The sequence below is a fragment of the Schistocerca cancellata genome, chromosome 1 (assembly GCF_023864275.1).
Source record: "Schistocerca cancellata isolate TAMUIC-IGC-003103 chromosome 1, iqSchCanc2.1, whole genome shotgun sequence".
Classification (NCBI taxonomy): domain Eukaryota; kingdom Metazoa; phylum Arthropoda; class Insecta; order Orthoptera; family Acrididae; genus Schistocerca; species Schistocerca cancellata.
In genome coordinates, this window is record NC_064626.1 from 631,682,533 (window position 1) to 631,700,815 (window position 18,283).

General features: G+C 38.2%; 2 protein-coding genes across 4 annotated transcripts in view; one reads left to right on the top strand and one right to left on the bottom strand.

Moving 5' to 3' along the window:
• The window catches only part of LOC126183229 (multiple inositol polyphosphate phosphatase 1), a 235,207-nt gene extending 219,900 nt beyond the window's left edge, over positions 1-15,307 (bottom strand). Inside the window, exons 1-2 of one of the 2 annotated variants that reach the window (XM_049925017.1) lie at positions 15,047-15,307; positions 3,529-3,685 (exon numbers count right to left, since the gene is read on the bottom strand). In XM_049925017.1, the coding sequence (XP_049780974.1) occupies positions 3,529-3,673 (145 nt within the window). In that variant the 5' untranslated portion in view covers positions 3,674-3,685; positions 15,047-15,307. The remainder of the gene's footprint in view (positions 1-3,528; positions 3,686-15,046) is intronic. The other variant, XM_049925026.1, reaches the window with a different exon arrangement.
• A 136-nt stretch (positions 15,308-15,443) lies between these two features.
• LOC126183213 (serine/threonine-protein kinase fused) overlaps positions 15,444-18,283 on the top strand; it is a 195,830-nt gene continuing 192,990 nt past the window's right edge. For both annotated transcript variants that reach the window (XM_049924999.1, XM_049925006.1), the window contains exons 1-2: positions 15,444-15,734; positions 15,849-15,962. In XM_049924999.1, coding sequence (XP_049780956.1) covers positions 15,624-15,734; positions 15,849-15,962 — 225 coding nt within the window. In that variant the 5' untranslated portion in view covers positions 15,444-15,623. The remainder of the gene's footprint in view (positions 15,735-15,848; positions 15,963-18,283) is intronic.

The window sequence follows — 18,283 nt, forward strand, 5'->3', positions numbered from 1 at the left end:
TGAGGAGGGCTATGCGAGAGGCATTAAATGAATTCGAAAGCAAAGTTCTATGTACTGACTTGGCAGAAAATCCTAAGAAATTTTGGTCTTATGTCAAAGCAGTAGGTGGACCAAAACAAAATGTCCAGACACACTGTGACCAAAATGGTACTGAAACAGAGGATGACAGACTAAAGGCCGAAATACTAAATGTCTTTTTCCAAAGTTGTTTCACAGAGGAAGACTGCACTGTAGTTCCTTCTCTAGAGTGTCGCACAGATGACAAAATGGTAGATATTGAAATAGGTGAGAGAGGGATAGAGAAACAATTAAAATCACTCAAAAGAGGTAAGGCCACTGGACCTGATGGGATACCAGTTCGATTTTACACAGAGTACGTGAAGGAACTTGCCCCTCTTCTTGCAGCGGTGTACTATAGGTCTGTAGAAGAGCGTAGCGTACCAAAGGATTGGAAAAGGGCACAGGTCATCCCCGTTTTCAAGAAGGGACGTTCAACAGACGTGCAGAACTATAGACCTATATCTCTAAAGTCGATCACTTGTACAATTTTGAAACACATATTATGTTAGAGTATAATGACTTTCTGGAGACCAGAAACCTACTCTGTAGGAATCAGCATGGGTTTCGAAAAAGACGATCATGTGAAACCCAGCTCGCGCTATTCGTCCACGAGACTCAGAGGGCCTTAGGCATGGGTTCCCAGGTAGATGCCATGTTTCTTGACTTCCGCAAGGTGTTTGATACAGTTCCCCACAATTGTTTAATGAACAAAGTACGAGCATATGGACTATCAGACCAATTGTGTGATTGGATTGAAGAGTTCCTAGATAACAGAACACAGCATGTCATTCTCAATGGAGAGAAGTCTTCCGAAGTAAGAGTGATTTCAGGTGTGCCACAGAGGAGTGTCGTAGGACCTTTGCTATTCACAATATACATAAATGACCTTGTGGATAATATCAGAAGTTTACTGAGGCTTTTTGCGGATGATGCTGTAGTATATCGAGAGGTTGTAACAATGGAAAATTGTACTGAAATGGAGAAGGATCTGCAACAAATTGACGCATTGTGCAGGGAATGGCAATTGAATCTCAATGTAGACAAGTGTAATGTGCTGCCAATACATAGAAAGAAAGATCCTTTATCATTTAGCTACAATATAGCAGGTCAGCAACTGGAAGCAGTTAATTCCATAAACTATCTAGGAGTAGGCATTAGGAATGATTTAAAATGGAATGATCATATAAAGTTGATCGTCGGCAAAGCAGATGCCAGACTGAGATTCATTGGAAAACTCCTAAAGAAATACAATCTGAAAACAAAGGAAGTAGGTTACAGTACACTTGTTTGCCAACTGCTTGAATACTGCTCACTAGTGTGGGATCCGTACCAGATAGGGTTGATAGAAGAGGTAGAGAAGATCCAACGGAGAGCAGCGCGCTTCGTTACAGGATCATTTAGCAATCGCGAAAGCGTTACAAAGATAAAAGATAAACTCCAGTGGAAGAAACTGCAGGAGAGATGCTCAGAAGCTTGGTACGAGCTTTTGTTGAAGTTTCGAGAACATACCTTCACCGAGGAGTCAAGCAGTATATTGCTCCCTCCTATGTATATCTTGTGAAGAGACCATGAGGATAAAATCAGAGAGATTAGAGCCCACACAGAGGCATACTGACATTCTTTCTTTCCATGAACAATCCGAAACTGGAATATGGGGAGAACCGATAGAGGTACTCAAAGTACCCTCCGCCACACACCGTCAGGTGGCTTGCGGAGTATGGATGTACAAGTAGAATTATTTGTCACAGCAACTGCTGGGTCAATAAGTATGAAACAAACACAGCAACTATTCGCTAGCTCCGAGTAATAAAAAAAAACTGAGTCAAGGAATGAAGGATCAGCTTGAATGGATTTAAAGAGAGAGAGAGAGAGAGAGAGAGAGAGAGAGAGAGAGAGAGAGAGAGAGAGAGAAATAACATGCTTGTCTACCAGGTGCAAGCTGCTTTCGTTCATCTTTCGAGACTCACTGAAAGCCAGCTTTCTTAATTCTTTTGTAGCAGAGCTACAAGTAGGCGGACAGTAAGTCAATAAGAGAATCGTAAGACATCGCTCGAGCAAAATTCGTCTTGCTACTTTCAGTACCCTCTAGTGTCAGAGTGAAAACCTCATGGTACTGCAAAATTCATCATGCCACTTCTGTTTCCTACCGACAAATTATTTGTTGTTATGAATACATAATTTTATCTATGGACTGCCACATTTTCATAATACTTGAATATGATACAGGACATGAAGTAAATACAGACCTTTTCAAAGTCAAAAGTTGGTAATATACTACTAATTCGTGTTAAAATACGCACAATCAGCTTACAGACACTTAATGCTTTATTAAGATAGACTGCCATTGTGATGTTTCTGTAGCAAGTTGAATTTAATTTCTATTAGTACAGTGAATATTCTAATTGCGTTTTCTATTAGGTTATTGAACACAACAGTAATCATCAAAGAGAAATTAATCAGCAACAGTATATTCTTTCACGATATCTAAAACAATCTGACAACGCTAAATTAGTTTTTAAATTCTACGGTTGATCGATGAAGAATGGGAAACGTAAAATTTTACGAGTATACAATCAGATGGACTAGTGTCTGGGAGATGACTTCCCTATCAATAAAAGTGCCTGAGAGATGACTTCCCTATCAATCTCCTGGATTGGTGTGTTTCTTAAATCAACAGGGTGCGTTATCACGCAGTAGCACATGCGATGTAGTTTTGTCAGTTAATTTTCTTAAACTGTAAGCGAAAGGTGTCTCAATTGTTGGCAACAAACTCCAGCTGTGATGGACATACCCTTGGGGAAGTATTCGTAGTGTAAAATACACTTTTGGTGCTATCAGACTGAAAATATTATATTCACACTACACTTTTCTCGAGCTTACATTTTTTGGTGGGTTTTCTCAAGCCAACGTTTTTTGGTGGGGCTCAGCCTTTCATTTCTTCTTAAGAAGTTAACGATAAAGACATCACAACTCGTCACCAGTAACAATATTTCATAGGAATGCTCAATGAGCGACCTGATGACGTTCAAGCGAACTGCAATAAGTCACTCCATTGATTGTTGTTGTTTTGAATTAGAGCATGCAGTACTTCTACACCAGACTTCTGAACCTTGCCTGTTGAATGCAAATGTCACATGATGGTTAAATGGTAATCCATCACTTATATCAGTAGTCGAGATTCCTTAATGTGGAAAATCATTCATGCCAGAACAATCTTTGTTGAAACAAGAATATTTTTTTCTGGCGTACTTTTGCCAAAAGTACGTGCTCCACACACAGTTCAAATCTTTCAAGCTACCACATCTGCATTCACCCCTCTGTTATACAAAAATAAATCCTGTCTTTAAATTATTACACCTCTTTCCACTTGCGACTAAATCATAAAATGCTTAACCCCTAGTTCATGATTTTCAGGTATGCAATGCTTAACTTAGAATTTCAAATTAGAAAATGACAGTTGATACATACACTGACAGCGTTGCGCCGCATTCACCTTGTCGGTGCCCGAATTCAGGCGGTGGGTGGTGTCTAACCGGTTGCCGGTAGCCGCTTCAGCACGAGGAAACGCTGGAGCGTAAGCTGTTCTTATTGCAATGCAGCCAGGAGCTGTCATGCAGAGTTGTTTCTGGAAGTATTTGTTATTACTGGTGCGTAGAATGTGAAGCGAATTATCTTTCATGTTCAAACAGACTCGTAACTTTAGATGATCATTGAAATGTGCTTTAAAAAAAGGGTTGGATGCGAACATGCGACTAAAAGTTTAGAATGCATGACGATTACCAATAGACCATGGGCTCATACAAACCAAGTACATCTAGGAAGTAAACAACACTTCCTACTCTTACAGTGTTGCCAGATTGTGCAGATTGCCGGACTTAAGTGTTGTCAGAGGCGGTTGGTTTTATTGGTCACCTTAAGTGAACGACTCGGACTTAGTCTCTGTGGTGGCTGGCCGGCGGTCAGTTTTTATGTCTAAGACTGTATGTAACAGGGAAGCTAAGGTTCCAAAGTTTGAGATTGTTGATTTAGTTATGACCAGGGCCCATGCAATAGGACCAAGAAGGAAATAAAGAAGTTTCTTCCCAGAAATTAGAGACCTTGGGAAGTAGCGGGGTAATCTGCATCAAAGACTTCGACAGTAAATGACCCCACTGACCCCACGGCTGGAGAAAATAGAGGTCAGTACAATACAGACAATATCTACAAATATAGGTTATTTAAAAAAAAGAAGAAGAAGAAGAAGAAGAAGAAGAAGAAGAAGAATAATCTGGTGGAAGGAAGTGACGAATACACTGGGAACCGATTGTTGATTAGTGTGGATTCCCTAATCCTGTATGTGTTGATGGCAGGTTACACGAACTGAAACTGGAGAAACTGAATGTTAGTTGTAAGAGTAGGACAGCACAATTAAATAAAGGTAAGAATACTCATTTTAATGTTAAGACACCAAATCAAAGGATTACCTCAAGCTGCTGGTAAAGATACATTGAGACATGCTGGAACAGAGTAGACCTACCAGGTGTAGAAGTATAAAATCGGAATTTCCTTATAGATAGTGAAAGCTGTAAGTGTAGGGCCCGTGGACTGCATTGGCAGCGCCATCTGCTTCCTGTAATGGCTGACTATGAATGTCAACACCCAGTAACCTAAGTTCCACACATTGGCATCTGTTTCAAACCCATAAACATGTCGAGTTTTGTGCATGTGAACTACAATTTGCAGACAGCATTAATTTTCTGTTATCATTTGAAGAAAACTGCTGCAGAATCGCATTGACTGCTTGTCAAAGCTTTCGGTGAACATACTCTTGGAAAAACACTATTTTGAGTGATTCAAAATTTCAAAAGTGGTGATTTTGATGCAAGAAACCACTGAAGAAGTTCAAAGACAACAAATTGGAGGAATTATTGGATAAAGACGATACTCAAATTCAACACGAACTTGTGGAACAATTGAATTTGAAGCAGGAAGCCATTTATCTTTGGTTGAAAGCTATGCAAAAGGTGCAAAAAAAGTAGGAAAATTGTTTCCACATGAACTGAATGAAAGACAGCAAGCAATTCGAAAGACTACTTGTAAAATGCTGCTCATCAGATACAAAAGGAAATTGTTTCTACATCGAATAGTGACAGGTGATGAAAAATGGATATATTTTGAGAATCATAATCATCGTAAATCTTGGGTGAATCCAGGCAGACCACTGACATCTACTGCAAGGCCAAATAGCTTTGGAAAGATGACAATGCTCTATGTTTGGTGGGATAAAAGGGTGTCATCTATTATTGTTGCTGTCTTCAGTCCAGAGACTGGTTTGGTGCAGCTCTCTGTGCTACTCTATCTTGTGCAAGCTTCTTCATCTCCCAGTACCTGCTGCAACCTACATCCTTCTGAATCCGTTTAGTGTATTCATCTCATGGTCTCCCTCTACAATTTTTACCCTCCACGCTACCCTCCAATACTAAATTGGTGATCCCTTGATGCCACAGAATATGTCCTACCAAGCGATACCTCCTTCTAGTCAAGTTGTGCCACAAATTTCTCTTCTCCCCAATTCTATTCAATACCACCTCATTAGTTATGTGATCTACCCATCTAATCTTCCGCATTCTTCTGTAGCACAACATTTCGAAAGCTTCTATTCTCTTCTTGTCTAAACTATTTATCATCCACGTTTCACTTCCATACATGGCTACACTCCATACAAATACTTTCAGAAACGACTTCCTGACACTCGATGTTAACAACTTTCTCTTCTTCAGAGACTTTTTCCTTGCCATTGCCAGTCTACATTTTATATCCTCTCTACTTCGACCATCATGAGTTATTTTGCTCCCCAAATAGAAAAACTCATTTACTACTTTAAGCGTCTCATTTCCTAATCTATTATGAGCTGCTAAAACCTGGCGAAAACGTTAAAACTGATCGCTACCAACAGCAAATGATCGATTGAAATCGAGCATTGTGTGAAAAATTACCAGAATATGGAAAAAGGCAACACAAAGTTGTATTGCTCCATGATAACGCAACAATCACACACAGCTAAAGGGATCAGGGAAACAATATAAGCGTTCAGTTGGGAAATACTAGGGCATGCGGCTTATCCTCCAGACTTGGCTCCTTCCAGTTATCATCTATTTGCATCACTGGGACACACTATTGCTGAACAACGCTTCAATTCATATGAAAATATAGGAAAATGGCTTGCTGACTCGTTCGCTTCAAAAGAAGATTTTTTTTTTTAATTTTATTGCCCCCCCCCCCCCCCCTCTTCTCTCTCTTGGTATTCACAGCCTGCTGGAGAAATATATAAATAGTGATGGAGATTATTTTGAATAAAATACTGCTTAACAGTTTCAAACAACAGACATGTAATTATTGCAACCAAATTCTGGGTTCATACCTCTACACTTCAAATGTCATGTACAACAGGTAGGTTAGTTTGCGCATGAATTTAATTGACATGAATCACCTAATTTCGGTAAATTAATGAACAAAACACACTCTTTAAAAAGATTTACAGTACCAATTAAACATCAACCATAACATCATACATCACAGAGAATGCTTAAACAATATTGCTGCACCTAATTGGGGAACTACTAAAATGTGCAGCTTGTGGCTACAAACACTGAGCTCGTGTAGATAAGTAATTAATTCTATAACAACTGTCAATTAAGTTAATATTACACCATAAGGAAGTTAATTAGAGTCTATTTCATATTATCTATTTCTCAGGGAGGGGGGGGGGGGGGTGAACGCTAAGGGCTGGTTTCCACATACATACAAATTTAAGACATTTCTTTAAGCATTAAGTGAAGAATTTAGGTTGTTTTCATCACACATATATTTAGTAGTGCCGTATCTACTTGGGGAATTAAAGGTTTTAAATTGTATCTTTTATTTCCTTTCAAAACATGCAAAGCACATATTACACATACATGATCTTACACTTAATTTTTAAGGTGTGCAAGTTTTGACTTTTAATGTTAGTTTAAGTGCATTACATTACTATATTAATAGTACGCATACGTATAGTAGTGTTACACATAACTTTAGCAACTCTTGTGATCCATAGTTAACAGAATATTACTGTTACTGCCTAGATAAATTTTGTAAAAATATTGTAAACAACCATGAGCAAGATGTGTTTGTGGTGCTGTAGGAAAGTTAGTCTGGGGTTCTGTGCAGCTCTTGTGAAAGATGGTTACATTGGGGTGAATGTAGTGGCATGGGAATCAGGGAAGTAAATGGATCTCTTCCATGGTATTGCAGAGCATGTTCAAGGGATAGCAAAATAGTGGAACAGGAAAGGAATATTGGAGCACTTAAGGCTGATCTGGATAATGCTAGGGAGGGACTGATGAGGTTAAGGGGGGAGAAGGGTGAAGACAGGTGGGAAATGGTAGCAAGGAACAGGAGCCACAGAAAGAGAACAGCATCCAACAGTTTCATCGTTGGCACAAAAAACAGATTTGCCTTGCTACCTCAGTCAACTGAGGAAGAGGGTCAAGCAGGTGTAAGTGTAGTCAGTACTCAACAGACTTTTACTTGGAAACCAACTGTTTCAAAAACAGTAGAAAGTCGGAGGAAAGTTCTGTTATTAGGTAGTAGCCATGGAAGAGGTGTGGGCCAGATCTTGCAGGAAAAAGCAGGTGACAGGTACCAGTTCACAAGTATTTTCAAGTCCAGCGCATGTCTTAGTCAAGTTATAGAGGATGTAGGATCATTGTGCAAAAGTTTTACGAAGCACATTCCTGTTGTGGTAGTGGATGGAGTGGGAAACAGTACTGATAGGGATCAGAGCTACAATATTGAGTGTGACCTGGTAAAAATAACATCTTCAACTAACCATACAAATGTTGGCTTGGTTCCTGCTTTCATGTGGTATGACTGGCCCCAATTGAACAACTCTGTCAGGAGGGTCAATATGGACCTAGATCAGCTGCTTCGGGCGGTTATTTTGTCAGGCACAGATTTGGTTCCTGCTGCTGATGGTATTGGAAGGTGGGACTTCACAAGACATAGCCTGCAGCTCAATAGGAAAGGGAAGGGTAAACTGGCTGGGATGATAGAAAATCTTTAGGGGGGAGGGCACTGAAACTCATAGTATTACTTTTTTAGGCTAAGATCAGTGTCGAATCATCCAACATTGATTGAAATTAAGCTTAATGAGAATCTCAGACAGGCAGGTACTAGAGATGTGAAAATATAACAAGATTCTCATAACAGTACAGTGAAAAATAATGTTAGGATGTCACAAGATTCTCATAAAAGCACAGTGAAAAATAATGTTAATATATTGCATCAGGATATCACGGGATTAAAAAACAAAGTAGATGAGCTTCTTGTTTGTTTAGAAGATTCAGAAACTGAGAGTGGAATAGATGTACTACACCTGTCTGAACATCATATTTTCAGAGTTATGGAAATGGTAAATGTAGGTAGATATAAGCTTTCAGCACATATAAGTAGAGGCACTATGGAGAGAGGACGAGTTGCCATACATGTTAAAATCTGTCACAGTGTGAAAAATTTGGAAACAAAAAATTTTTTTGTGTAGAGCAACATATAGAAGAATGTGCATGTGAGCTTAAACCAAGTAAGTAATGGAACTTTTATAATTGTAGCCATGCACAGGTCCCCCATAGGAAAATTTTCAACTATTTTTGAAGAACTTTGATTCTTTGTTGTGCTGTCTGTCAAACAGAGGGAAGCAAATTATTGTTTGTGTGGATTTCAATGTAAACTTTCTGAAAGAATCTACAGAAAGCTTGACCTTGAAATATTACTAGGTTACTTCAATTTGATTTCAGTTATTGATTTTCCTACTCGGGTGGTACAGGAAAGTAGCACTGTATTAAGAAAAGTTATTAAGTTTTTATACACAAAGATAAATTTAATCAACTAAAAACTTTGCTGTTGAGAGTAGTCTGTCTGATTATGATGCACAGAGATAGCAGTAGATGGCATTGCTCCGCACAGTAATGCAAAACAGTCTCCAAAATAGTGCATTCAATTAACGATTTAGCAACTGAAAATTTTGGGGAAAGCTTGCAACAGTTAAACTGGGATGAGGTGTACTGGGACTCTAATGCTAATTTAAAATTTAACCTATTTCATGATCCTGCCCCCATGAACCATGGACCTTGCCGTTGGTGGGGAGGCTTGCATGCATCAACGATACAGATGGCCGTACCGTAGGTGCAACCATAACGGAGGGGTATCTGTTGAGAGGCCAGACAAACGTGTGGTTCCTGAAGAGGTGCAGCAGCCTTTTCAGTAGTTGCAGGGGCAACTGTCTGGATGATTGACTGATCTGGCCTTGCAATACTAACCAAATGGCCTTGCTGTGCTGGTACTGCGAACGGCTGAAAGCAAGGGGAAACTACAGCCGTAATTTTTCCCGAGGGCATGCAGCTTTACTGTATGGTTAAATGATGATGGCGTGCTCTTGGGTAAAATATTCCGGAGGTACAATAGTCTCCCATTCAGATCTCCGGGCGGGGACTACTCAGGAGGACGTCGTTATCAGGAGAAAGAAAACTGGTGTTCTACGGATCGGAGTGTGGAATGTCAGATCCCTTAATCGGGCAGGTAGGTTAGAAAATTTAAAAAGGGAAACGGATAGGTTGAAGTTAGATATAGTGGGAATTAGTGAAGTTCGGTGGCAGGAAGAACAAGACTTTTGGTCAGGTGAACACAGGGTTATAAATACAAAATCAAATAGGGGTAATGCAGGAGTAGGTTTAATAATGAATAAAAAAACAGGAGTGTGGGTACGCTACTACCAACAGCATAGTGAACGCATTATTGTGGCCAAGACAGACACAAAGTCCATGCCTACTACAGTAGTACAAGTTTATATGCCAACTAGCTCTGCAGATGATGAAGAAATTGATGAAATGTATGATGAGATAAAAGAAATTATTCAGGTAGTGAAGGGAGACGAAAATTTAATAGTCATGAGTGACTGGAATTCGAGAGTAGGAAAAGGGAGAGAAGGAAACATAGTGGGTGAATATGGATCGAGGGAGAGAAATGAAAGAGGAAGCCGTCTGGTAGAATTTTGTGCAGAGCATAACTTAATCATAGCTAATACTTGGTTCAAGAATCATAAAAGAATGTTGTATACATGGAAGAATCGTGGAGATACTAGAAGGTATCAGATAGATCATATAATGGTAAGACAGAGATTTAGGAACCAGGTTTTAAATTGTAAGACATTTCCAGGGGCAGATGTGGACTCTGACCACAATCTATTGGTTATGAACTGTAGATTAAAACTGACGAAACTACAAAAAGGTGGGAATTTAAGGAGATGGGACCTGGATAAACTGACTAAACCAGAGGTTGTACAGAGTTTCAGGGAGAGCATAAGGGAATAATTTACAGGAATGCGGGAAAGAAATACAGTAGAAGAAGAATGGGTAGCTCTTAGGGATGAAGTAGTGAAGGCAACAGAGGATCAAGTAGGTAAAAAGATGAGGGCTAGTAGAAATCCTTGGGTAACAGAAGAAATATTGAATTTAATTGATGAAATGAGAAAATATGAAAATGCAGTAAATGAAGCAGGCAAAAAGGAATACAAACATCTCAAAAATGAGATCGCCAGGAAGTGCAAAATGGCTAAGCAGGGATGGCTAGAGGACAAATGTAAGGATGTAGAGGCTTATCTCACTAGGGGTAAGATAGATACTGCCTACAGGAAAATTAAAGAGGCCTTTGGAGAAAAGAGAGCCACTTGTATGAATATCAAGAGCTCAAATGGAAACCCAGTTCTAAACAAAGAAGGGAAAGGTGGAAGGAGTATATAGAGGGTCTATACAAGGGCGATGTACTTGAGGACAATATTATGGAAATGGAAGAGGATGTAGAGAAGATGAAATGGGAGATATGATACTGCGTGGAGAGTTTGACAGAGCACTGAAAGACCTGAGTCGAAACAAAGCCCAGGGAGTAGACAACATTCCACTGGAATTACTGATAGCCTTGGGAGAGCCAGCCCAGACAAAACTCTACCATCTGGTGAGCAAGATGTATGAGACAGGTGAAATATCCTCTGACTTCAAGAAGAATATAATAACTCCAATCCCAAAGAAAGCAGGTGTTGACAGACGTGAAAATTACCAAACTATCAGTTTAATAAGTCATGGCTGCAAAATACTAACGCGAATTCTTTACAGACGAATGGAAAAACTGGTAGAAGCCGACCTTGGTGAGGATAAGTTTGGGTTCCGCAGAAATGTTGGAACACGTGAGGCAATACTGACCTTACAACTTATCTTAGAAAATAGATTAAGGAAAGGCAAACCTACATTTCTAGCATTTGTAGACTTAGAGAAAGCTTTTGTCAATGTTGACTGGAATACTCTTTTTGAAATTCTGAAGACAGCAGGTTTCAAATACAGGGAGCGAAAGGCTATTTACAATTTGTACAGAAACCAGAAGGCAGTTATAAGAGTCAAGGGATATGAAAGGGAAGCAGTTGTTGGGAAGTGAGCGAGACAGGGTAGTAGCTGATCCCCGATGTTATTCAATCTGTATATTGAGCAAGCAGTAAAGGAAACAAAAGAAAAATTCGGAGTAGGTATTAAAGTCCATGGAGAAGAAATAAAAACGTTTAGGTTGGCCGATGACATTGTAATTCTGTCAGAGACAGCAAAGGACTTGGAAGAGCAGTTGAACGGAATGGACAGTGTCTAGGAAGGAGGATATACGATGAACATCAACAAAAGCAAAACGAGGATAATGGAACGTAGTTGCATTAAGTCGGGTGATGCTGAGGGAATTAGATTAGGAAATGAGATACTTAAAGTAGTAAAGGAGTTTTGCTATTTGGGGAGCAAAATAAGTGATGATGGTCGAAGTAGAGAGGATATAAAATGTAGACTGGAAATGGCAAAAAAAGCGTTTCTGAAGAAGAGGAACTTGTTAACATCGAGTATGGATTTAAGTGTCCGGAAGTCGTTTCTGAAAGTATTTGTATGGAGTGTAGCCATGTATGGAAGTGAAATATGGACCATAAATAGTTTGGACAAGAAGAGAATTGAAGCTTTCGAAATGCTGAAAATTAGATGGGTAGATCACATAACTAATGAGGAGGTATTGAATAGGATTGGGGAGAAGAGAAGTTTGTGGCACAACTTGACTAGAAGAAGGGACCGGTTGGTAGGACATGTTCTGAGGCATCAAGGGATGACCAACATAGTATTAGAGAGCAGCGTGGAGGGTAAAAATCATAGAAGGAAACCAAGAGATGAATACACTAAGCAGATTCATAAGGATGTAGGTTGCAGTAAGTACTGGGAGATGAAGAAGCTTGCACAGGATAGAGTAGCATGAAGAGCTGCATCACACCAGTCTCAGGACTGAAGACGACAACAACAACAACAACAACAACAACAACAACAACATTTAATGATACCTTTGTGGGTATATTTGAAAACAGTTTCCCTAAGAAAATAGTGAAATGTAATTGTAAGAAACCATGTAAACACCATGACTTACTAAAGGGATAAAAATATTCTGTAAATGGAAAAGGAAAATGTATCTTATAGCTACGAGGAGTAATGATCTTGAAACAGTGAAACATAAAAACTACTGCACTGTATTAAGAAAAGTTATTAAAAAGTTCAGAAGTATGTGCATTATGTCTGAGACTAGCACATCTGGTAATAAAATTAAAACAATTTCGAATAATGTTAAAATGAAACAGGACAACAGAGAGCACGAGAAGACAGTATTTCTATCAAACTCCTTGAAACATTTGTTAACAAGAAGTCAGAAGCAGAAAAAAATTTTATAATCATTTTTAAGTGTTGCAGAGGAAATAGGACGCAGCTACTCATTAGAAAATGCGAGGCAGAATATGGAAGAGGCGATACCTATGCAATTTGACAAAATTGAAATTCAACCCTCATCTCCTATCGAGATTAGGAAAAAAATAGATTCACTCAAAAGTAAAAGCTCACATGGAATTGATGGTATTTCCAACAGAGTACTAAAAGCTCGTTCCCAACAAATAAGTAGGATTCTCAGCCACATATGTAGCAGCTCACTGAAATGGGGCTTTTTTCCAGGTAGACAGAAATATGCTATTGTTAAACCATTGCATAAAAAAAGGCGATAGGTCTGATGCTAACAACTACTGCCCAACCTCACTTCTGACAGCTTTGTCCAAAATTCTTGAAAAAGTAATATATTCAACAGTAGCATCACATATTTGTAAAAATCAAGTACAATAGACTCTTGCTAAACTGGCCATTCCTCACACATATGGGTGTCAGATTGTCGGAAATGCCAGATTGTTCAGAGTGTCTAAAATTTAATATAAACACATAGGGGTTGTATTGTATCAAATCAAGAGATACATTCAATTTTACACAAAACTTACTCCTTGAGTGTTCACATGCATATTAGTATTATATGTCATTCACGACGAAACATGTCCCAAAGTTTTATTTGTCACCATGATGATATGCAATGGTAGTATGCTTTATCACACAATGGCTTTACAGACATTTCATAGGTCCTGCCATGTTTCTGACTGTTACATAATGTACTCCAGGCAGACATCTCCAGCTTCAGCACCAGCAGTTCTCTCCTCCTGTGTCCTCCTCTTCATCAGTTTCATCGTGACTTTCCTGTGAGTTTATGATTACCTCTTTTCTGCTGAAGTGTGGTCATAAATAGTTGCTCGTCCAACACTGTTGCCAGCAACAATGGTTTTCTGTGACGAACTTCAGTTCAGTATATGCCTAATTTTGAGTTTCTGCTTGAGGTCTAGCATAACGTGTTTACCTTTAGAAGCCAATACAATGATGTGTAAGGAAAGCCACAATTTCAAAGTATACAGGAATGCTGAACATTATAATTAACTAACAACGTTGTTGCAGACGATATTTCATTACTGAAGGCATCATTTCAGGTTGAACGACTTGAGGCTGGATGTGTGCCAGATTACTGAGAGGCCGGACTACCGAGGGCCGTATAAGCGAGAGTTTAGTGTACCAACAAGATGTCAATTTGGTTTCCAGATGTGCTTTTCAACAGAAAATGCTACATTTGCTTTCACTGGTCAAATAGCAAATGCATCTAATAACTGAACATCACCAGTTGGGATATTCTGTGATCTCTCAAAGGCTTTTGATTATGTGAATCATGAAATTCTTCAAGATAAGCTTAAGTATTGTGGTATGAGTGGGACAGGACGCAAATGGTTTAATTCATATTTAACTGGAAGAATGCAGAAGGATTAACAATATAGGTAGTCTGCAAAAATCGGCAGAGTCCTCTAACTCGGGAAGTATCAAGAATGATGTCCCTCAGGGGATCTGTAACTTTGTCTGTCCAAGAATTTCTAGAAGATATTTTGGTGATATGTCAGATGATTTTCACTTGAATTTTTTAACAACGTCTGTATAGTCCAGTGCACATTTACAGTACAATCCCAAACCAGAGTAAAGTAAGCTAAGCATAGTTATGTGACACTACAAGTTTCTCATCAGGAAAATGTGAACTACTGTAAATGAAGATATTTTATTAATGACGTACTATAGTGTCACATAACTTTCACGAAGTAGTGTCTGCCAGTGAAATGTGATTTCCATGAGTGTTTTACATCCCTGTCAAAACATCCTGATTACGTTGTCCGTGGCTTTCCCCAATCGTGACATAAAGGCCCTTACACAACTATAACTTTCTACGCGTTTCTACTTTCCGTGACGTGTATCATACTGTTGTCAAAAATGATCCACGGATGAATAAATAAAAGTTGTGAAATCCATGGAAGATACTGCTTTTTGGAGAGATAAATGCATTAAACTTTACTTTGACAGTGTACAAAGTAGTCCTAAATGCGATTTTGTATGGTATATGTATATGTCGTTGCTCTAGTCTTTAATTATCGTCGCCATTCTACTAATTCCTGAAAGAACTACTTTGCCGATATCAAAACGCAATAGACCAAGTACTATACGTAATTTACCTTTCGGTAAGACCTCGGAGGTTGAAGATAAAGCAGTATGTGTCAATTAGTCTTGCATATAATTCGCCAATTCCTCTACACATCGGTGTATGAACAGGATCATTGTGCTTTATCACATAACTGTTATCTGATAATAAACATAAATGAATTATAGTTTCACAACAGATTAATTTTCATCATTCCAATAATTTGCCATCCACCATATTATTTGGAAAACAACAAAAACGCCTTCCACACCCTGAATTGTTTGAAATCGAAAATGCCGCAGTGTGTTATTTTTCAGGGTAGGCAATACCACAGAACGTAAATTTCTTCTGGATTGTTTATCAACTGTGAATGTCTCTCAAGAGAAACATTTCGTTTAGGCGCGGGATATTTAACGAACATCCTTTTGTTTACATATTATATGCTTATATGGATAATGGAAGTAGAAGTAGTAAATAGGCTTCGTGATTAAAATTTATGATGACACCATAGTTTCCTACTAGAAATATATTTAAAAATACTGAGATATTAACTGAAACTTGCTGCAAAAGTAAATGAAAGACGCACAGCTCGTTCAAGTTGTAGACAGAAAATGGATAGTTATGAAGTGTTGGGATTGATAGGTGAAGGATCATTTGGAAGAGTTTTTAAAGCAAAAATTAGAAATAAAAATGAAGTAGTGGCGTTGAAAGTCATAAGAAAGGTATAAACTTACGATCGAAATTATCAGACACGCCTAAACATGAATATGACATACTACCAAGTCACCTTTCTTTCCCATTTTGTAAGCAACTGTATTTTTCCTGTTTTGCAATAGCGGGGTAGACCAGAAAAGGAGTTAAGAAGTCTGAGGCAAGAATGTGAGATTCAGCGGCATCTTAACCATCCGAATATAATTCGGATGCTGGATTCGTTTGAAACCGAAGACGAGGTAAAATAAAATCTTACGTTGCAATAGAATATATAAGTTTAAGAGTCTTTCAACTGTAAATGCCCTACTGCTGTAATGTAGTTCTCTGAGGAAGTTTGCTTCGGGCGTTACCTAATAAAATTATAAATATATTTGTATGTAGAAATCATCAAAGATGTGAAGGTGGTGGTCAGCATTTTTAATAGCCTTTAGGCATACAGCTGGTCAGTGAAGATATGAATCTATAGCTGCATTGTTTATAAAATTTAAGAGTTGAACTATATAAATGTAAACCATTTAATATAGTTCTGCTCCGCCCCCCCCCCCCCCCCCCCCCAGTCTGTTCCCAGTCAAACTAACAGCAGAGTATCATTTACTTCACTTTCTCGAGTGTCACCAACAGTACAAAATACGTAAAGAACTTTCGTGTCCTTGTTCTATGTTTATTGTCCTAAATAACTGGTGTGCATAAGTACCGTATTTTGAGTATGTAAAGACAGGACAGTAAGTGTTCTATGGCCAGTAAAGTGACTTCAGATGTAAGGTAAGCAGTGCAAACTACACTACTGATGCATTTAATCCAGGGTGTGATGAAAACATATGTAATATGGCACAAGTAAGATATTATTAAGCTTACAAAATTAATTTTTTTTTCATTATTTGTAACAGCCTTGCTGAGTGTCAATCTCTTTGGATGTTACACAAAAAAGTAATGTCTGGATGAATGTCCGATAATATTAAAGAGCTTTTTAAATCAGCTTGTCCATAAACACATGTCTAGACAATATGCAGAGGACACTGGTTCGATTACCACTACTGCCAGGAAATTTTCCATGGTGGAGGGACTGGAAACTCTTATAAATGAACTGTATAATAATTTTAAAATGTCCCATATTAAAGATTCCTCTTTCAATATATACCATTTAAAAGGAAATTGATTACATTACTAAGTCTGAATATAATTTTTGTAATTGATCGAAACCTATATTAGTAACCAAAAAGCATATGTCACGGGTGTGACAAAATTCAGAAGTACAGTGTGGCACATTGAACATTATAGGGAAAAATCTGTGAATTGAATGAGTATATGTAAACAAATTAATAACTGTATAATACTGAAAACTTACTGCATTAGCCATGAAATATCAGAAAGAAACTTACATTATTTTCAAAGTAATAACATAATTTCTGTTGTCACAGGTGTGACGTAATTATGTCAAAGGTGTGACGTAATTATGTCATAGGTGTGACATGTACAAATTTCTCTCAATATTTCAGAGAATTAAAGGGTGATAATGGATTCATAAAATTTTTGGCAGTACAAAAAAATCACGTTGCTTAATGAAAGTTGGTGTTTGTGTTAAATTAATAAAAAACGCATTTCTGTAATAGAGACTAACAGACAGCTCATCTTGAACTGAAACACTCTCTTAGCTCAGCATAATACACAATATGGTGAATGAAGCATGTCATGTTCAAATAAATAAAGGAACGAATACTCAACTAGCTAACTAAAGAAATACAGAAATACATACTTAAATAGTTTCACGAAAGTAATTAAAAACTCGATTTCCTTTCATTTGAATCGCAGGAGGATTCAAAATCATAACAACATTCTTTTGTAAAGAAATAATTGAAATGTCATTTTCATTAGCACAAAACAGTTTGTTTTCTTTCTCACATAGTTTTGAAAACATAACCTTGATTTCATTGGCCACACATACTAATTGGCAAACAGCAACAAAATTCTGTCCATTTCCCCCCTCACTCTGCAGCTTGATGATCAAAAAGGTTCCAGCTTTAACTTCCTTAGTTGGATTTATGGTTGCCTGTACTTCATTTTCTGATGTTGGTTATCTTGAACATTAGATCCTTCGGAATCTGAATAAATATCAGAAAATTTAAACTATTTCTTGGATTTAGGGATCTTGCAAAAGATTTCATATCTTGTCATTTCACTGCCAGATGTTTCCGCAGCTAAAATAAGGCGTCTGTCATAGTTTCTAAAATAAAGATTAGAATGGACATTAGGAATAGGAATGACATCTTCCCAACGCCCTGCCTTGTCTTGTCTACATCACTGCTTGAAATGAAGAGAACATGAACTTCATTCAGTTTACCACTCGCATAATATGAAAATTGCTTTGCATTATTCACCTCCACTGTTCGACTTCTGATTCTTCTCCAAACAGTTCTGCTCACTGTTCCCCCTATCCCATCAACAGCCCCTTTTGCCGTGTGAAGTGGCAAGGAAGTTCCAGTCAATTTCAACTCCCAAACAGGATTTGGTGCAGCAGAGGTATGACAATGTAAATTTATTTTTAAACTGTGCAGTGCAGTTG